This window comes from Lonchura striata, chromosome 8 (assembly GCF_046129695.1).
Source record: "Lonchura striata isolate bLonStr1 chromosome 8, bLonStr1.mat, whole genome shotgun sequence".
Classification (NCBI taxonomy): domain Eukaryota; kingdom Metazoa; phylum Chordata; class Aves; order Passeriformes; family Estrildidae; genus Lonchura; species Lonchura striata.
The window spans coordinates 36,432,839-36,453,859 of NC_134610.1; the positions used below are offsets into that span (position 1 = coordinate 36,432,839).

A 21,021-nucleotide genomic window follows, 5' to 3' on the forward strand; every position below is an offset into this window, starting at 1 on the left:
GCGGAGGGCACGGCGTGGCACAGGGCCGGGCTCCGCTGCCGCTGCGTTGGGTGCAGCCATTCCCACATCACATGGTGGGAATGGGCTCCAGAACAAACCCCTGGGACGTGAGGGTGCTGCAGGAGGGATGGGAGGTCCCGATGCTTCCACAGGTCCCTCCTTGTTTGCTGGAAAAGAGACTAAAAGCGCCGTGTGTTGTGTTCCTGGCAGCTCCCAGGAGGCTCGTGCTGGGACGGACGTGTGAGTTCACACCAGGGTGTTCTTTTGGTACAAAGAGCTGGTGTTTGGTGTTGTCTTAAGGGGTGGTTTTATCTTTGCTTGGCTTGGGTGGGTTTTTTCTTTTCTTTGGAAGATGAAAGCGTTGGCTTGGCAAACGCAAGCGGTGAAGGAGGAGGAGGAGATAAGAGAGAGGCAGTGGGGTCAGGAATCACTGGGCATGGCTGGCATCAGACCTGGAGAATGCTTGGGCCGGCCTTCTGAGGGGAAAATCTCAACAGCAGACAGCTCTTCCCCACCCATCCCCACCAGCAAGGCTCCTCGAAGAGACCTGGATCACCAGGAGATGAGCCACAAGGTGATCTACCAGCTGCTTCCAAAGCCTTCCCAGCTTTGCCGGAGGCTGCAGAGGACCTGGGTGGGGCTGTGCTGATTTTTAGGTTGGATTTAAGTTGCTAGTTTCAAGGACATTGTGTTTTTTCACCTGCCTGGAGGTCTGTCAGTACAAGCATGGGAAAAAGAGGTAATTCCTGAGGTGGTGGGATCATTTTGCACTGGAGGGAAGTGTGTGGAGCAAGGGCCAGTGTTGTGTTGTGTCATAGCCATGAGGGAGATGTTGCAGGTGAAAAATTCACAGGGCAAAACCAAGTTCCTAAAGCAGATGGTTTACTAAAATTTCGAGGTTTCAATCACTGGAGCTTTTTACAATTTCTTTTGTAGGCCCTTGCACCTTACAGTGGGTTGGTGTCACCTGGCATTCCCTGAGCAGCTCCCTCAGGGCTGGGTTGTCCCTGGGGTGTGGAGGGTTCTTTTCAGCATCTGCTCCCATGGATTTGAGTTGCTTGTGGTTTTGTGACTGATAAAAGCAACATTTGCAGTAAATTCATTGTGTGGGACAAGTGTTGCGGGGAGCGCTGTGGCTCTGGGACATGAATTCCTCCCTAGAAAAAGTTTAAATTTGCTCATATCCAAGCAAAGCCAACTGTTTTTAAAAGAAACCTCCAAAAACACTTCTATGGTTGTAGGAGAGCCAGAAGAACTCGATTTTCGAGAAAGAAAAAGCAAATTAAAAGCCATAAAGCAGCAAGTGCCTGGAGTTGATCTTGGCTCTGCTGTGGAGAGAGGATGATGAGGAATTGGTTGGAAGCTCCTTCTTTTTTTTTTTTTTTTCCCCAATTTTCAATTTGTGGCCAAGGGTAGGGTGGGAGATTTCCCCATAGCTTGCAGCCCAGTCTTGAGAGGCTTTTAATGGATTTTTCGGGGAAAACAGGGGTGCAGGTGGTCGTTATGGCAGAGTTGACCAGTCTTGTGTACGGCAGCTCCTGTTCCTTGTGCTTCCCACAGACACCGACATGCCCTGGTGGGATGGACCCTGCAGCTCCAGGGAGGGCTGGGAATGGGATGGGCAGGGATGTGCACTGCTCTCTGCTGCTGGCAGCTCCTTGGCTGCACCTCGAAGGACCTGGCTCCATCTCCAGCTCTGATGGTGCTTGGTACCGCCCAGCCCTGCCAGCTCTCCTGGCTCTTATCAGCCCAAATTCTTGGCAGCCAGGGATTTCCCCTCACTGAGGCTCCTGGAGGGGTCCTGTCCCACCCACACCGCAGTCAGGGCTTGTTGGAGAGGACCTTCCATGGGCCAGCAGCAGATCCTGCTTCCCACGCTCGGGCTGTGCACTTTTGGGTGTTCCCGTGGTTTTACTGCATTGCTTTGCTCCGGGATGTGGGTTTGGTATTTTTCCTGGGATTGCTTTAACCTGTCCAGTGTGGCTGGGTGCCCGTGGTGTGTCTTTGATAGCTCAGCATCCAGCCAGAGGTGGGTCCATCCTATAATCCCATGATGGAATGATGGCTGGAGCTGGGGAGGACAGGGCTCTGCTTGTGCCAGGAGGTCTCAGGGGGCTCCCTGGGCCTGCAGTTGGATTTCTGGGATAAGTTGTACCAGACATGTTGCAGAAGTTATTTTTAACCTTTTCCACGCCACTAATGCTGTGGCTGGGATGCTGAATGCTGTGTGTTCAAGTGCTGCAGGAAAAGAATTGGGTTTGTTTTTAGTGAAGTTTTAGTGGGTTTTTGTAGTAGATGTGACACTGTCACCAGCCCCAGCCCTGCTGCTACTCCGTGCCTGGTGACACATGAAGGAGCAGCTGGAGCTGTGTCAGAGAATGTTTAGGTTGGGTTTTAGGAAAAGGTTCTTCCCCCAGAGGGTGGTGGAGCTCCCCAGGGAGAGTTAAGCCCAGGGGCAGCACCATCCGTGCCAGGAAGCTGTGAGGATGCCCCCATGGAAATCTGCTCACTGGGGCTGCCTTAAAGCTTTTTCCAGCTCCCAGCAAAGCCTGCTTAGGATTTGGGAAAGAAAAACGGAACCTCTGTGGGGCTCTGCTGCAGGCAGCTGGATTTGTTGGGATGGGGGAGCAGGCAGCAGGTCCCCCTGGCTCACAGGGCTGCATTTGACCCTGCAACATTCTCTGTCCCTCACAGGAGGGACAAACCAGCGTGAAAAGCAGGTGTGGGTGTCTTTGAGGAGCTGCCGGCGCTGTCAGGGTGTGCTCTGGTCACCCACTGGTTTCCTTCCCCCCACCATTCATTTTGGATGCTGTTTGTGGCTTTGAGTAAACAGATGGGGCTGGGTTTCCCCCTGGTCTATATTTAACCCCAGGCTAAATTTAAAGCGCTTTCAGAGGAGTTTGCAGGCCATTGTCTCTCCGTGATTTCTAAACAAATCTTGCCCCTTCCACCCTTTGTTTCCCCCCATTTAACCCTTTTATCCTCACACAGCCTGAATCTGAGGGTTGCTGGTTACTGCTGCATTCAGAAATATTTTGGGTCCATCCCCAGCTCCAACACAGGGCTCTCATCCCAAACCCAGTGTGGGGGCCTGGCCCCCATCCTTCAGTGTGTGTGTGCATCCCTGCATCCAGGAGGGACAGACAGATCCAGGATGCTGCTGTCAGTAGAGGAAATTCCTTTCCATTATCCCTCATTTGTGTGTAGATTCCTTTTGAGGCCTCATGCATCCATGCGGAGGGGATTTTTCCAGCTGTTTCTCCACAGAGCCACATCTGTCAGACCTTTAGCGGGAAGCTTCCCATCTCCTTATGTAAACAAAGGGAGGGGGAGCATCCCTGCAAATTCCAGGCTTGTGGATATGTCAGTGAGAGCTGTTAGGGCTGTAGCTGCCATAATTAATATAAAATTCAGTTGATGCTGGACCAGCAGGCAGGTGTTTCAAAAGATATTTGTGGCTTACACTTGTTTTTTTCCTACTTTGTGCAGAGCTGCCCAAGCAGGGGAGAATTTTGGGATGCCACAGTGGTTTGATTTTTTTTTTTTTTTTAAACAAGATTGTGTACAAGAATCGCCAAAATCGGTGAGGTGTGGAGTCTCTAGAGGGAGGCACTCTGTGTTTGGGGTCTTTCCACAACACCTAGAAAAGCTGCAATCCCAAATTACATTAATGGGTGGATGGTGAATGGTGCCAGCCAAGGGGATCATCCTTCCTCTCTTCCTTGCTTCCTACTGGAGCTTCCTCCTGCTTATGCCTGCTTATTCCTGCTTATTCATTTGTCCTGCACCTGGCAGCAGCTCCAGGTCCCCTCTGTTAGCTGTCCCAGCTCTGATAAGCTCAGCCTTGTCTCAAAGCCTGGTGTCCCTGTGTTTATTCCCTGCCAAACCCTTTCCCCTTGGATTGTTCCCAGCAGGACGCGACAGGAGGGGAGGCTCTCCTTGAAGGGGAAATGTTTGCACACAAGTTCTGCCTTCCCTTTTCTGGCTGCAGCCTGGTGCATCCCTTCCAGCCAGCCACATTCCCGGCATACCAGCCCTGGGGATGGCTTGGGAAGCATTTCAAGCAGGCTGGAGTATCTCCTGCTTAGGCTCTCCCCTGCAAATTTCCTCTTACTGCATTCCAGAAAAGGGCACCAAATCCTTCAGGACTTGCTGTTCCCCCTCACAGTGCCGGAGGAGACATCAGCTCTGTATTCCCACCTAAGGAATTTGGGTCTGGCTGTTATTTTCTGTTGGATTTCATTTTTCAAGCAGAGGGAGGAAAAGAAAAAAGATTGCATGGGAGAGGGAGAAAGGAAGAACAGCATTAGGAGTGAATGAAAATCTCTTTGTAAAACAAGGGATTTGGATATAACTTTAATTAAAACTTTTATGGTTAAGACCTGCTGGTGTTTTGCAGCCAGGCTGGAGTTTTGTGGCAGCTGTGAGGGAGGGGCTGAATCCAGAATTTCCAGGATGATCCCAAGTACGCCAGACAGCATTCCTGCTGCTGGTGCAAACCTGGAGTAGCAACTCACGGCTCAGCTGTGCTCCAGCCATGCCTTCAGCCTTCCCTGCTTGTCCTGGCCCATCTGGCCACTGTCCCAGCTCCAGAGGATGCGGGTGACGTCAGGGGAGCTCTTGCCCATGCTTGCATCAGCCACAGCGTTGGTGGTCCAAGTGTCCTGTGGGAATGGGCTCATTTTCCTCTCAGCTCCAGTGGACTGATGAAGCTGCTCTTCCACAGGGATTCTGGAAGTGTTTTTGCAAGAGCTTCTGGAAAAAAAGGAGGAAAAAATTTATTTTTTCCTTATTTTTTCCTTTATTTTTATCATATTCAGTGCAGGAAGGGATTGTTGCTCTGTCTGGTTGGTTGGATGAGGGGAGAAATGTGGGGAGCAAGTGGGAAGAGCCGCTCCCTGTTCTAGGAGATGCTGCAGTGGGAGAGAGGGATGTGACCCATTTGAACAGGGAAAAAGCCCAGTCCTGTGGGTCTTCCATGCTCCCACAGCAGCACAGTGCTTAGTGGTTTTATAATTGTGTTACAGCAACCTGAAAGTGCTTGGGAAATGGGGAGAAGGACCAATTTACAAGGCTGGGAGCAGCATATTCCCAAAAAACTCCAAAAGGTTAGAGGGCTGTCCTTGCTCCCCAGGGATCTGTAGGCCCTGCTGTGGTCCCTGGGAGCATCCAGCCTGTGTTCCACGATGGTTTCAGGAGAACGGCACAGGCTCTCCTGTACCGGCACCACGGGATCAGCGTGTGGGTGCCATGGGGGCGCCCGGAGCCTTTCTAACACCCTGGCCTTTGTCTCTCTCCCCCAGGCTGGTTCCCCGAGGTGACACTGGGGTCCCCATCGCTGGCAGAGGGGCCATGGCCATGTAGTGCCCGCCGGGAACAGAGATGGCAGCGCAGAGGATCCGGGCGGCCAACTCGGGAGGGCTCCCGCGGTGCAAGTCCGAGGGGACGCTCATCGACCTGGGCGAGAGCTTTGCTGAAACCACGCTCTGCGACGTCAAAGGTGCCCGGGGAGCACCCCCCTCCTCATTTCAGGCCCATCCCCACCCCCTGGGAGGGCTTGGTGACACCAACAAGGTGGTGACAGAGCTGTTTCGCTCTCCCCAGTGCTGGGAGCCTGCAGGTTGCTCCTCCAGTAATCCTTTTTGTTTTTTCCCACCTTTTATTGCTTTTTTTTTTTTTTTTTTGCTGTGTTTCCCTTTTATGCTGCGTTACCCAGCATAAAAGCCATGGTCAAGTGGGAGGGGAATTACTGCTCCCCTGGCAGGAGAGCATCCCAAGGAAAAACTCCAGGTGGAAGCTGGAGGGCACTGAGGGCCTTGAAAGGAAACATGGACAAAGGAGATTGTTTTTGCAGGTGTAGCAGCTGAACATCAAACACTTGCTTCAAGTTAGATGGGTTTCAATGCAAAACTAGAAATTGCTCCTCTTCTCAGCACATCCCTGTTAACCCCTGCATGCCCAGCTGGAGGGACAAGGGAACAGCCACTTACCTCTCTGATCTGGCACCAAAAATGCTTCATCCTGCAGGATGACTGAGTTAAGAGCAGCTTCCAACCTAGCAAGCTGCCAAAATAATTCCAATTTAGAGTTTCTTTGCAGTTTTCCACTGGGTGAATGTCCCCACACCTTTGCCTGCTGGCAGATGAGCTCTTCAGGATGTGTACAAAACTCTTCTCCTCTGAATGCTCCATCCCCAGGCTGTATTTAAAGGCCTCTCTTTGCTCAGCTGTATTTTCCCTTGCCTTGTTGTTTCCGTGGGTAAGAAATGCTGCCAGCCTGCAATGGAGACTGCAGGGATGTTCAGTCTGAGCTCCCATCCCTTTGTATCCCAGATTTTAAGAGCTTCCTCTGTTTTCTAAACTCCCTTTTCCTCTCAGAGAGCTCTCGAGCCTGTTGAAGCAGGTGCTGTCCCAGTTCCCTTACAGCTCCCTGTTGGTGAAAATCCAGCTTTACTTGTTTTCTTCAGACTCTCTAGGGAACAGCACACATTTAACCATTGATGGAACATCATCTGCAGCTTGTTCTTAGTGCTTTTTACAAAAACATGTCCTGAAAATGAGAGCAAAACCAATAAATAGGGTGGCAGTATAGGCTCAACCCAGCCTGGGTGTAAATTGGGATCCCCTGGCAGAAAACTCTTCCACTGGCACTTCTGCAGGGGAGGCTGAAGATGCTGCAGAAGAGCAGTGTGAGAGCGAGATGTGGGATTCTGTGAGGGTTCAAACTGGGTAACCTTCAGAACCACAGAATGGTTTGATTTGGGAGGGACCTGAAAGCAGGGACACTTTCCACTAGCCCAGGTTACTCCAAGCCCCATCCAACCTGGCCTGAACACTTCCAGGGATCCAGGGACAGCCACAGCTTCTCTGGGCATGTTTCAGATGTGCAGGAGAGGGGTTACAGAGGAGCAAGAGGGATTTTAGGCTGTAGGGAGAGTTACCTTGAGTTTGGATGAACCCTTTAGGGAAGAGAGGTGTGAATGTACCAGGAATAGTTTTCTTGAAAAAAATGTCGTGACGAAAAACACCTCCAGGCTTGAGAGGTTACCCAGGGAATCAGTGGAGCTGCAAGTGTTCAGAAAACACACAGATATGGCACTTGGGGACATGGCTTAGTGGTGGATGTGGCAGTGCTGGGTTAATGGTTGGACCCAATGGTCTTGGAGGCCTTGTCCAAATTTTATGATTCAGTGATCCCAAAACTACCTTCCTCACTTAAAACAATATGGAATGGTGACCTAGAATGAAGGGTTCCAAGTCAGTGGTGACTCTGCTGAGCATCTCTCACAGTGCTGTCTCCTTCTTGCCTCTGCAGTGCCTTCTCCCAGTGCCTTGCTGGTAGACAACCCCACGTCCTTTGGGAATGCGAAGGAAGTCATAGCGATCAAGGATTACTGCCCCACAAATTTCACCACCTTGAAGTTCTCCAAGGGGGATCACCTGTACGTGCTGGACACATCAGGAGGGGAGTGGTGGTACGCCCACAACACCACGGAGATGGGCTACATCCCATCCTCCTACGTGCAGCCCGTCAACCACCGCAACTCCTCCCTCAGCGACAGCGGGGTGATCGACAATCTGCTGGAGAGCCCCGACGAGGGCGTCAGGGAGTTGGACCTGCTCGGGGAGTGGACTGATGTGAAGAGAAACTCTGCCAAATCCTACCACAACAACCCCTTCCTGAATGGAGCGCAGACCAACCCGTTCCTGAATGGGAATTTGCAAGCAGCGCCCGGTTCGGACAAAGAGTCCGACTCCAGCGTGGCCGTGGATTTGTTGCTCTTCGACACGGGGACTCCCACATTGGCTCTCCCCAGTTCGGCTGCCAACAATAGCTTGGGGGACCTTTTGGATGAGTTTCCCTCCACAAACAGGCTGGATGTGGAACAGCCCGTGAGAAGGGACAACCCTTTCTTCCGAAGTAAGCGCTCCTACAGCTTATCCGAGCTGTCTGTCCTCCAGGCCAAGTCAGACGCGCTGGCATCGTCAGGTTTCTTCAGTGGTTTGAAGTCTCCCACCCCTGAGCAGTTCCAGAGCAGGGAGGATTTTAGGACAGCGTGGCTGAACCACAGGAAGCTGGCTCGGTCTTGCCACGACTTGGATTTGCTTGGCCAAAATCCTGGCTGGGGTCAGACGCAACCGGTGGAGACCAACATTGTGTGCAAGCTGGACAGCTCTGGCGGGGCCGTCCAGCTGCCGGACACCAACATCAGCATCCGTGTGCCTGAGGGCCACGTGTGCCCCGGGGAGACGCAGCAGATCTCCATGAAGGCCATGCTGGACCCGCCGCTGGAGCTGAACAGCGACAAGTGCACCACCATCAGCCCCGTCCTGCAGATCAAACTCAGCAACATGGAGGTGAAGACCTTCATCATCCTGGAGATGAAGGTGTCGGCGGAGGTCAAGAACGACATGATGAGCAAGAGCCTGGTGGGGCTGCAGTGCCTGCGCAGTGACATGAAGGAGGGGCCCTTCACGCCGATGCAGCTGTGCTATTCCTACGGGGACACAATCCAGGTGCAGCTGAAGAACCTGGAGCCCTGCATGTACATTGCGGCCGTGGCACAGGGACAGAACATCCTCTACCCTTACACTGTGTGGGATTACATCAGCAAGAAGATCACGGTGGGCGTCTACGGCCCCAAGCATATCCACCCTTCTTTCAAGACCGTGGTGGCCATGTTTGGCCACGAGTGCGCCCCCAAGACCCTGCTGGTCAACGAGGTCACCAGGCAGTCCCACAGCCCGGCTCCCGTCGCCCTCCAGCTCTGGGGGAAGCACCAGTTTGCCCTGTCCCGGCCCCAGGACCTCAAGCTCTGCATGTTCTCCAACATGACCAACTACGAGGTGAAGGCCAGCGAGCAAGCCAAGATCGTCCGTGGCTTCCAGATGAAGCTGGGCAAGGTCAGCCGCCTCATCTTCCCGATCACGTCCCACGACCCCAACGAGCTGTCGGACTTCACGCTGAGGATACAAGTCAAGGATGACCAGGATGCCATTCTGACCCAGTTCTGTGTCCAGACGCCGCAGCCGCCTCCAAAAAGTGCCATCAAACCCACAGGGCAGAGGCGGTTCCTGAAGAAGAACGAGGTGGGGAAGATCATCCTCTCCCCTCTGGCTGCCACCACCAAGTATCCGGTTTTTCAGGACCGGCCAGTGTTGAGCCTAAAATATGGGAAGCTGCTGAAAACAGTGGTGAGGCAGAGCAAGAACCACTATTTGCTGGAGTACAAGAAGGGAGACGTCATAGCCCTCCTCAGTGAGGAGAAGATCAGGTTGAAAGGCCAGCTGTGGACCAAGGAGTGGTATATTGGCTACTACCAGGGGAAAATTGGCCTTGTGCACACCAAAAACGTGCTGGTGGTCGGGAAGGTCAAACCCAGCTACTTCTCTGGGCCGGATCTCACAACCAGCCTGCTGCTGGAGCAGATCCTGAGGCCCTGCAAGTTCCTGACCTACATCTATGCCTCGGTGAGGACTCTGCTGATGGAGAACCTCAGCAGCTGGCGCTCCTTCGCCGACGCCCTGGGCTACCTGAACTTGCCGCTGGCGTTCTTCTGCCGGGCGGAGCTGGACAGCGAGCCGGAGCGAGTGGCCTCCGTCCTGGAGAAGCTGAAGGAAGACTGCAACAGCGTGGAGAACAAGGAGAGGAAATCTTTCCAGAAGGAGCTGATGACGGTGAGTCTGAGGCCTGGCTCAGGGGGGTTTTATTCCTGGCTCTGCAGAGGGATCAGGGGTGGCGGCAGTTTCTTAATTCAGTATTTAGAGAGTCAAGTCCATCTTGAAGGTTTTCTGAAGACTGCTGGGCGCTGCCAGGTGGCAGTCCAGTCCTGTGGTTGGTGGGATCTTGGTTTAGCAGGATGATGGCAATAATGAGGGATGCACTGAGGTGCTTGGAATTCCAGAATCACACAATGGCTTGGGTTGAAAGAAATCTCAGAGCTCATCCAGTCCTACCCCCTGTCATAGGCAGGACACCTTCTGCTGTCCCAGGTCACTCCAGGCCCTGTCCAACCTGGCCTGGAACACTTTCAGAGATGGGGAGCCTTGTTTTTTTTGAGTGGCACCTCTGAGCTGGGATGTTTTGTGCATTACAAATGAAAATGTGTAATACATTACAAATGGAAATGTGTGACTTGTTCCATGTCCTGAAAGGAATTTGGGAGGAGTGCTGCCTGCCAGTATTTCTAGGATGCTGTTAGCAAGTAAATCCCTCGCAAAATATCATCTCCACGATCGTTTCTAGCATTTCATAGGAAGTGAGCCAAAGAAAATACAGGGCAGAATGTCTGGGAGAGATTTGCAGCTCTCTCCTGTTCCATGCTGTCCCACAGGAGCAGAATAACTGAGTTATGGAGAGCAGCATGGTTTAAAATGTCAATTGGATTAAGGAATAGCGGCGGCCTTGCTTGGCGAAATGAAATTATGGCAAAAGGGGACTGGACTGGATGAAGGAGTTTGGTTCCCACGCTCCTTTTAGGGAGAAGGGGGGACTTTAAGGATTGAGTAGAAGGTGTTATGGAGAGTATGGAATGTGTTGTTATTAATGGAAATGTTGCCTGGAGAGTTTCCTGTGCCAGGTACCACTCTGGGACCTGTGGGGCGATGTTTCAGCTTTGACTTTCAGCTTTCAGGTTGTGCCACCGATACTGCTCCTGTTGCAGGGTTCTCCTGGCCATCAGTGACCCTTTCCTCACCCAGGATTGCAAAATCCTCTCTCTGGCCCCCCCGTTTCCTCCAAGGGAGGGTTTGCTCCTTTAAACATCAGGCTCAATGATTGTTGGGATGAAATCAGTGCTGCTCTGGATGCTTCTGGAAACTTTGTGCTGTTTGCTTTACCTGTTTGCAAACCCCACAGGTGTTGTTTTTATCTCTCCCCATTGTTTTCAGGGATCCCAGGCAGTCTTTAGGTCATGGAGAATCCTCATGGGGAGACAAAAGGAAAGATAAGGCTCAGGGGAGCTGCTGACTCAAGGGGAGGGCTGGGAGCTGCAGGAAAATATCTTGGTCTCCTGTGGCTGTCAGGAGAGCAGAGTCCCAGGGCAGGTTTTATTCTCTTTATTTCTCTAATCCTGCTCTCTGTGAGGCTGAGCCTGCGGATAAAGGATGAGCTCCCTTCTTGGTGGAACATGATGCTGCTTCCAAACCCCTGGCTGCCATCAAATCCTCCTTAGCCTATGGAGAAATTAGATTGAGCCCATTGAAAGAAGAAAATAATGATGTTTCAGGGGATGGCAATGGAGCAGTAATGGATTTTATTGTGTTTAAATCTGATTTTATTTGTAACAAATGGACTGGCTTTCTGGCAAGAGGAACCAGCTGCACTAAGCTCCAGTGTGGCCATTTAAGCTGAAAGTTGGTTGTCTCCCCTCAAAAGGACTGGGAAGGGAGAAGTAGAAGCAGGTTTATCAGTGTTGAGTACACAGAATGCCAGTGGCAGTTGTGCACCAGCAGCCAAGCAAGGAAAAGCCTGGGGATGATGACTGGTTAATCAGTAATCTGCCTTTAATTACTACTTCTCTAATGAGGCACTAGCACTGGGATGTGAAGGTAACTCAGGGGGATGTGGCTCAGGGATTACTCAGCAGAGAGGGAAAGCTTTCCCTCCCTCCTCTGTCCCCCTCGGAAGCAGGCAGCACATGGATGGTTTGGATAAAAAGCTGGACATGGATTCAAGAAGATTTCTTTGCCCCTGGTGCCTGGCCTGTGGGGTTAGACCTGCCCTGAGACACAGCCTTTCTCCCTCTCTGGCTGCAGAGAGACTCTCATTTATCATCCTTCCAACAGACACTGCTGTTGGGAAAAACACGGGTCTGCTGGGAATGGCCCCTGGCACGGCAGCAGGGAGCTGTGCAGAGGAAACTATGAGCTTGTTCTTCTCCAGGCTACTTGTAAAGGTCACACAGGAGATGAGCTTGGGATATTTTTTCCCCTCCCCATTGTTTTGTTTGCTCTGACTCCCGGTATCCAGGTATCCATGTGCTGCTGCCTGTCTCCTGCCAAGAGTTTCTGCTTCTCCCTGGTGTGTGCAGGCCTCAAAGAGCTGCTGAGGGGCTGGAGCTGTCCTAAAGTCCTGCAGGTCAGGGTGTCCATGGCTTTGGGTTGGAAGGGACCTTAAAGCCCATTCCATTCCACCCCAGGTTGCTCCAAACCCTGCCCAGTCTGGCCTGGGACACTTCCAGGGATGTGAACCCACATCTCTGAGCAACCTGTGCAAGTGGGGCCTCACCACCCCACCATGCTGAGATCTGTGTGGGCATCATGTCCAAGGGAATTACCCCATGGAGGCAGTGCAAGACTTTATGAGGTAAAAGGAAAAAAAAATAGTATTTAAGGCTGAGAGTGTGTATTTTAAACATGCGAGGTGATTTTGGAGGTGCTGACAGCGAAAACAGTGAGTGAGAGAGATGTTTGATGCCCAAACAAGGGTTATTTTGGGAAACACTTGTACAGAGCAAATTTTTTTGGGTCAAAACCTGACCTGTATCCTAGAGGGGATGATGAGCCAGGAGGCTGTGCAGAGCATCCTCTCACCCCGTGGGGTTCCTGGTCTCCTTGGGGACACAGGGCCTTTATCCCTGTGTTTGAGGAAGTCCCAGGGGGGAGCTGTTTTCCTCTACAATGCCGCTTTCCTTTATTAGGAAATGGGATTCTGCATTTCAAAGCTGGGATGTAAATTCAGCCTCCCCTGGATGCCTTTTAAGTTGAGGTATTTCTGCTTTGAACTGGGATTTGAATATCAAACACCCTCTTTGCTGGGCTGGTGGAGCCGGTTCCTGGCTGCTCCCAGGGGAATAAATACTAAATAATAAATATTTCCAAGGGCTCCAGCAAAGCACAGCCGAGGTCACACCTGGATGATGAGGGATAGAGACACAATGAGTGGACCCAGCTATCCTGGGAGGCTTGTCCAGGGCAAGGGAGGAGGATGGAAAAAATTATGGCATAATCCCACTGGAGGATTAAGTCTGCTGAGCTAATCCCAGTGCCTCGCCGCCATTTCAAGTAATATTCTCCCTCTGGCTGCCACCTTGGCATCTGTGGTGCCTTGGACCCCATCCCCACGTGGCTCTGGTGCTGTTCCAGTGTCCTGTCACCTCTGCCTGTGTGACTGGAGCTGCCAGGGCACAGCAGGTGCTGTGGCCTGAGCTCAGTAGGTCTCGGAGTTAACCAGACCCATCCATCTCTCCCAGAGTCATCTTTTGAGTGATTTTGCAGTTCTTTGATGAGGTGGCCTCCCAGGTGTTTTCTTTGCTGCTGTTTTGTTGTTCACCTGGAGGAGCAGAAAGAGCAAGAGAATCCATCTCCTGCAGCTCCATCCTTCTTCACCCTGCAGCGCTCCTGGCTCCGGGTGCTGCCTCTGACCTCGGGCAGGAGATGGGAGCAGCTCCTAAATGCCAGGCTCTGCATGGAGCTGGGATCCAGCTGCCTGGAATGGCAGGTTTGGGGATGTTCAGTCTACCCCTTCCTTAGGACTCTCCAGATCCTTTGCCTGGAGAGAGGGCGCTGGATCCAGAGATGGTGGAGGATCCAGAGGGAGAACTGCATCCAGAGAATGGTGGAGGATCCAGAGATGGTGGAGGATCCAGAGGGGGAGCTGGATGCAGAGATGGTGGAGGATCCAGAGGGGAAGCTGGATGCAGAGATGGTGGAGGATCCAGAGGGGAAGCTGGATGCAGAGGGTGCTGATCCATGGGCTGTCGGAGAGGAGGCAGTTCTGGCACAGGTGTGTGAGATCTAACCACTCCTCAATGTCTTTTTGCCAAACCAAATTCGTGCACCTTTGGATGGGTTTTCTTGGCTTGTTTGAGAAATGGTTTATCTATTTATCGCCTCCCTGGCTCCCACAGGAAGCCAGTGTCAGCATTTTGGAGCAGCAGGCACGTGCTGGGCTGCAGCTGTGATTAGAACCCAGCTCTGCTTTAAGCTGGGAGCAGATAAGGGGAAAATCAACGTTCATTTGCTTTGCAAATCGCTGGAGTGGTTTCAGATGTTCCCATCTTCCCTCCCCCAGCTGTCCCCCTGCAGTCTCTGGTGGGAGGATTTAACCCTTCTTTGCCCCAGAGGCAAACCTGGGTTTGCCCAGATCCCTGCATTGGGAGAGGATGTCAAGACCCAGAGGGACAGAAAGGTGGATTCTGGACACTTCAGGAACCACCTTATCCTTAGGATTTCCATAAGAACCATCCCCGTGCTGCTGTGAAGGAGTGGCTGGGGTCTATTTGCTTGATTTCCACTTTTAATAACATCAAGGCCCCTCCTGAGGTTCAGGGTGGGATTTGCCCAGGGTCTGGTCTTGCTGCTGCTGGGACTGGTGTGGTGTAGAGGCTCTGGCAGAGACTGTGGCAGCTCTGGGGAGTGGGAGGATGATCCTGGCAGTCAGATCCCATCCTCTGAGAATGAACACTGCCATTAAACCCTTCCTTTTCCAGGGCTGCACACTGGGGCTTCTCCCCCTACTGCAACTTCATCCTACTCTGAGGGGATTTTAATGTGATTGACATGTTAAGGCAGGAGCTAACCATACTCCATCCCTTTTTTGCCTGGCTAAATCATTCCTGCCTCGAAAATGTGGACTGATGCAGTTGCTCTTTCCACTTCCAAACCATTTATGGAAAATCTCAGCTTTTAGGACAATAAATGATGCAGGAAGAGGAGGAGAAGAGGAAGAACATCTCAAGCTGAGCAATGGTCCTGTACTGCTGGGATCTTCACCTGGGTCCCACCCCAGTCCACCCCTTCACAGGGCTGATGTCCAGGTATCATCCTAGAATGTCCTGGTTGTGCCTTGCCCCCTGCTCTGAAGGGTCCTGCAGCTCTGGGATGGAGTCTGGATTAGTTCTCTTGATTAAAAGCATCTGTTGTCCTCAGCCCCTGGGATGTTTTAAACTGCTTAAGGTGGGGCCCGGACATCTCAGAGAGGCTGCCTGGAGAATGAGGCTGCAAACCCCATCCAGAGGGGTCGAGCACTTTGTTCAATTAATGGGATTACTCCCTTGCCAAGCCTGCTGGCCTAATTTCCCCAGCTGTTGCTAAAAAGGAGGCAGGAGGATTTTTGGGATGCTCATGTGTTCTGGCTTGAAAAGCAAAACCAGTGAGAGGCTCTAAGTCAGAAATACAATTTATTAGAAAAAAGGGAACAAAGAACCAAATACATACAATAGCACAAAAGAAGGACCACTGACAGAGTCAGAGATACAACCTGACACTCTCTGGCTAGGGCAGTGGTAGCAGATATGGTTCTGTCCAAGCAGTGGTCCTGTAGAGTGATGGAGTTTCCCTCTGGAGGTCCAGTGCAGAGAAGGTCTCAGCTGTTCCTCTTGGAAGAGGGGATCCATAAAAGGGTGTAGTTTTCTCTGAAGGTCTGGTGATGAAGTGATGGGCCTGATCTTCCCCTGGGAATCCAGCAGAGAAGAAGGCTGCTTCTCTGGGAATCCAGCAAAGGGCTGCCCCTGATATCCCAAAAATGCTGATTTTATGCAGGTAGGGATGCTTGGCTCCTCCCTCTGGGTGGAGCATCTCACAATGGGATGATGTAACTTTACCAGTCATGCAGTGAGTAATTTAATGGTCCATTAAAAGAAGATATCTTCCCAGGGGGAGACATTGTTCTTGGAAGAGGTAAGAAAACTGCCCAACCTCCAACAGATGGCAATAGAATACATGCTGATCTTACAAGCCAGGACATCATGGTGGCGGAGTTCACTACCCACCCACCCCACCCTGGCCTTGACTCCCTGCCTGCTTTTCCCCTGTCCTGCAGGCCCTGCTGAAGATGGACTGCCAGGGGCTGGTGGTGCGGCTGGTCCAGGACTTTGTGCTGCTGACCACGGCGGTGGAGGTGGCCCAGCGCTGGCGGGAGCTGGCTGAGAAGCTGGCCAAGGTGTCCAGGCAGCAGATGGATGCCTACGAGGCCCCGCACCGCGACAGGAGCGGCACGCTGGACAGTGAGGTGAGAGCGCCACACCTGCCTCTCCACAGATCCTGGCACTCTTTCAGCTGGAAAAGACCTCCCAGGTGTTGGAGTCCAGCCTTGGAGCCAGCACTGCCAGGCCCACCGCGTTAATGGTCGGGCCTGATGGCCTTAAAGGCCTTTCCAGCCCAAACAATTCCACGTTTCTCTGGAGATTCCTCCTGAGCACACTGCCCTTGGAGGATCACGGGGATCTGAGGGTGCTGGGGGGTTGTTCTCCCAGGAATGTGACCGTCCTGGGATGCTGGCTGAGCTCTGATCCCCTCCCACCTGTCCCCCCCTCTCTCCAGGCCATGTGGAAGCCGGCGTACGACTTCCTGCTGACCTGGAGCAGCCAGATGGGGGACAGCTACAGGGATGTCATCCAGGAGCTGCACACGGGGCTGGACAAGATGAAGAACCCCATCACCAAGCGCTGGAAGCACCTCACGGGCACCCTGATCCTCGTCAACTCCTTGGACATGCTGCGGGCAGCTGCCTTCAGCCCCCAGGACCACGAGGATTTTGCCATCTAGCCCGTGTTTGTCCACTTCTCCTTGGCTGGGAATTTTTTTCTCTGCTTTCCCCCCTTTCCCTTTTTTAAGCAGTTGACTTGAAGGAGAAAAAATGGAGGTTGCTCTCCCCTGGGTTTGAAGAGGCCAAAGTTTGCAAGTTCTCCACCAGGACTGGAAATCAGCAGGAGATATCCCACCCTGATGGGAGTTCATCTGGAGGGGGATGGCTTTTCATCCAGTTAAACTATTTCTTACTAAAAAAAAAACAACTTTCAAGAGGGCAAGGGATGGGGAGGGATCCCAAAAGGGATCATGTTTTCTAGGCATTTACAAATAAAAGTCTAATTTTTGTAACGAGCAGTAAAAGTTGTGACCACTTTGGGGAGGGGTGGGGGAAGCTGTGGCTGGTTTTAGGTTGTCAAAACTGCTGTGAAATGATGGGGTTTGAGACAAATATGAGTCCTGTAAATATATATTTTAAGAGGAAGCACAATAAATGCCCTTTCCCCCTCCTCCCCAGGTTTTGGGCTGCCAGCTGTGACTAAAGCACCACAGGAACTTGGGCTGTCCCCAAGTTTGGGATGTGCTCAGCCCAAGCAGCAGCTTGCACCAGAAAATACTTTTCTTTTTTTTTTTTTAATTTTGTTTTATTTTATTCACAGGCTCTATGAGCATTTTGGTTGATTTTTGGGTTATTCTCATGTCTCTGCAGACATGGATTTTCTTGTTTCTGGCCAAGGAGTTGCCTGTTGCCTGTTTTTTAACCAGGAAGAGCTTCTTCCCTCCTGCATGTGGTGCAGGACACCTCTGGAAGAAGCTGGAGGTTTGGGGCTCACCAGAGATCTCAGGAGATGGATCAGGAGGATGGTGGGAGTGAATCAAAGTTCCCAGGTGCTCCTGCTCTGGGGAAGAGGCCAGAAAGGGGGAGGAAATTGTTGCCATCCAGATAATCCCTCTCCAGGCAAAAAGAAAAAAAAAAAAAAAAGAGAGGGACAAGAAGGACTCTTTCTCCTAATTTGAAATCTGAGCTCACTGGGAATGTTCCAGGTGCTCTTTGCCATTGATTTCTAATTCTTCAAGCTCCTCAAATCCAGTTTATCTTGTAAATAATCTTTGCTATAAACCTGGTGCCAGAAAATTCAATATTTGTGTCACCCAGTGCCTGTATTATTTTTCTCCTGTTCCTTTCAAATCTGAGTTTTCTGAACACTTCCTTTCCTCCCTCTGCTTCCCATCTTTCAGATATTTCACCTAGGAGGGAAACAGAAAGATTATTTTAAGTGCAAAGGCTCCTTTTAGTGAAAAGCTGCTACCAGAGGATGTGTAAAGGTTCTTAAAGGATGACTTTTTTCTTTTCAGGTTAATTAAAAAAACAGTGGAAGAAAAAGAGTAGGAAAGGCATCTGGTGGAGGGAATGGTGTCTTTTCCCAAAATCCCATCCTCAGAAGTGATTGCTCTCCTTGGACCCCACAACAGCACGTTAAATTTCTCCTTTAGGGGCTTTAAGGGGTTTCCTGTGCAAATCCCCACCCTAGGCTGAGCTCCTCACACCCTGTTCCCTCCCCAGACCCTTGGGACCATGGCCAGCACGTTTTGGGGCCTGTGGGATGAGGCTGCATTAATTTCTCCCCATTTTTGGTCTGAAATCCAGTCCTGCCCCTGCTGGGACTGGGAATGTGTCCCTCAGATGCCTTCTGAACTAAACATCAAGGCCTTCTCCCAAAAATCTGTTTGGGCTTTGCATTGCCACCTTTGTGCACTTCCTGGTTTGTGTTCTTATTCTTAATGGTCCTTTTTTTTAAATAAGAGTTTTTGGGGGAAAACCCATTCCAGTTGAAGCTGTTACTCTCCAGTGCTCCCGGTCAGATGTCATCTGCTGTTGTCTCTTCATCCCAAAGCAGAGTGGAATTAATTTAGTGGGGTTTCCACTGTGCCAACACCCAGAGCCAGTGGTCCTCAATCTCATCTCCTCCCTCAGCCTTTCTTATCCCACTGTCTCCAGGGGAAAAGTGACTGGAAACTATCTCTCTTCCCAGACTGCTGCTTATGCTCAAGCTCTAGGTGAGGAACTTCCTGAAGTGGAGCAAGGTGAGCTTGCAGGATTTGTTTTGGCACAGAGGAGTTTCACAACAGGTGCTTCCTGGTTGTTTTCTGGTGGGAGAAAACACCCTTGTGTTTGGCCAAGGCTGCTGTGGTGCTCCCAGTCCCAGTGGAGGTCAGATCCCAATCCAGGGAAGGGATATAGTCTGGTTTCTGCTGGGGCTCTCAGGCCCCTCCTGCCCTGCCCCAGCTCTGTGGGGTGGGCACAGGTGAGGCCCTGAGATGAACAGGGTCTATGCCTTTATTAATGTTCAGCTCTTTATTAAAAGGTAAGCTCGGCAGGGGGCTCGACACGGAGCTCACCCCTGCTGTTGTAGCTTTCCTGGTAGCCAAAGGGTAAGAAGGCTGCAGAGTCTGTCCCTGGAGTCTCCGTGGCACACTGGTAGCCGGAGGTGAAGAGGTGTCCAGTCTCTATCTGCAGTCCCCCATCCTCTCTCCTTTCCTCCTGGCACACTGGTAGCCGCAGAGTGAGGGGATGTGCACAGCCTGATGCTGAGTCCAGCAGCAGCTGTCCCCTCTCCTTCCCTCCTGGGAACACCAGGTAGAGTGTCTGATTCCTTGTGCCTGCTTCCCACAGCCCAGTCCAGGTTATGGTGACAGGTCAAACACAGACCAGGGATGGGGTTCCCTTTTCCCCAACCAGCTCACCCATCCAGCCCCCTCCACTGTGCCCAGCCTTCCATTTAGGGGTGTTTTCATCCCCAAAACCCTCTCCCATGAGTCCACTGGTCTCCTATTTTGCATCCCAGTCTTAGAATGGTAGTGAGGGTGGGGGTGTAGGTGATTCCCAGAATCAATTAGCTAAATAACATTTCAATGTCAGTACTTTGTTGGAGCCAAGTGTCCCAGCCAGGCTGTTTTGTTCATAACAAATCCCTTCTCTATTTCTTTGATCGGGCTTAAGCCCGCATCAGTTTACAGTCTCTGGCTTTTGAGGGTTAGCTTTTTTGGGTAATTCTTCTAATTCCATATAGCAGCTTCTAGCAAGTCTTCTTTAAAGTTAAGTCTTTTGGTTTCTTAATTAATGTCCATGCACAAGAGAAGGTGGGTTGGGTGACCCTGTAAAGGACATTTATTTTTATTAAACAGTTACAAAGTAGTTAAACTTTGACTATGGTACTTTAACTCAGAAGCAGTTATTACCACCTTACTGTATATCAGCTTCTAGGTGTTGGTTTAGTTGATTATATATCTATTGATCTTGGGTTCCATACTATGGCCACTCTCCTTGTAATTTTAACTTTGGCCATACTTCTGTACTCTTGTCTAGACCCTTTGTGGTCTCCCAAGAATTCCATTGATTTAACAATTGCCCTAAGGACCTGTTACAGGGAATTCTCTTTGCTTTCTCTTTTGAAGGATCTGCTCCTTTGCTATAACTTGTTCCCCTTTCTAGGCCTCAAAAAGAAAAGAAAAAAAATGTACTTTAAATGGTGCCTCCTTCTAAAACGGAATATACAGATATGCAACTAAAGTTCATCTGACTTTTTTCCACAATTTAGTATATCAAGTGTCTTGATTGAACTTAATCTTTTTTAGCTAACTTCTCATTCTTGGCATTTATTTTCTGTCTTTTGCTTAGGATAACTACTAATTACACTCACATATATTGTCTTCTGCTTTCCTGTTCTTTTTGGACTTCTTTATGGACTTTTTAGGCTTGGACTCTGGGTAGGTCTCGCCCTAATTCTTACTTGGCTTTTGCCCAACCTCCTTACTAGGCTTAGGAAGCTTGGTCTCCCTGCCGAGGTAAGGTCGAACGTCCTGCCGAGCCTTACACTCGAACTCCGGCCAAGTCCCTTTGCCTGACTCTCCTACTAGGCTTAGCCTGCTTGCCTTTCTTCTCACTCCTTTACTTGCTTACTTACTCTGCCTGCCAGGACCTGCCCCCTTCTTGCCAGAACCTGTCCCTTGCCTGTTAGTACATGCCCTACCTGCCAGGACCTGCCCCCTGCCTGCCAGGACATGCCCCTTGCCTGTTAGGACATGCCCCTTGCCTACAAGAACATGTCCCCTTCCTGCCAGGACTTGATTCCTGCCTGCCAGGACATGCCCTCTACCTGCCAGGACATGCCCTCTACCTGCCAGGACATGCCCTCTACCTGCTCTGCAAGGACATCCTGCCCTGCCTTCTAGGGACATCTCACATGCCCTGTTATCCTGTCCTGCCTGCCAGGGACATGCCCTCTGCCTGGTGGAACTTGCTGCTCCTGCTTGCCAGGACATCCTTCCCCACCTGCCAGGGACATCCCACCTGCCTGGCTGTAGACAACCCCCTTGTCCTGATTGCCAGGGACTTTATCCCTAGAGAATCTCCACATGCCCAGAGGAGGGCCTTTACCTCTAAGGAGACACCTCAGTCACTCCTCTATTCCACTCACTTTCCCCCGTTCCCGGCCGGCCCCTTCGCAGGAGTCCGGAAACGCGGTACTAGCGGGTCCCTCTCACTTGGGGG

The 21,021-nt window shown here is 51.3% G+C and overlaps 1 protein-coding gene across 1 annotated transcript in view; it reads left to right on the plus strand.

Moving 5' to 3' along the window:
* The window catches only part of SH3BP4 (SH3 domain binding protein 4), a 33,442-nt gene extending 16,622 nt beyond the window's left edge, over positions 1 to 16,820 (plus strand). The window contains exons 2-5 of the mRNA XM_021539628.2: positions 5,304 to 5,500; positions 7,315 to 9,677; positions 15,763 to 15,951; positions 16,263 to 16,820. Of these exons, the coding sequence (XP_021395303.2) occupies positions 5,383 to 5,500; positions 7,315 to 9,677; positions 15,763 to 15,951; positions 16,263 to 16,487 (2,895 nt within the window). The 5' untranslated portion in view covers positions 5,304 to 5,382 and the 3' untranslated portion in view covers positions 16,488 to 16,820. The remainder of the gene's footprint in view (positions 1 to 5,303; positions 5,501 to 7,314; positions 9,678 to 15,762; positions 15,952 to 16,262) is intronic.
* Positions 16,821 to 21,021: the final 4,201 nt, after the last annotated feature.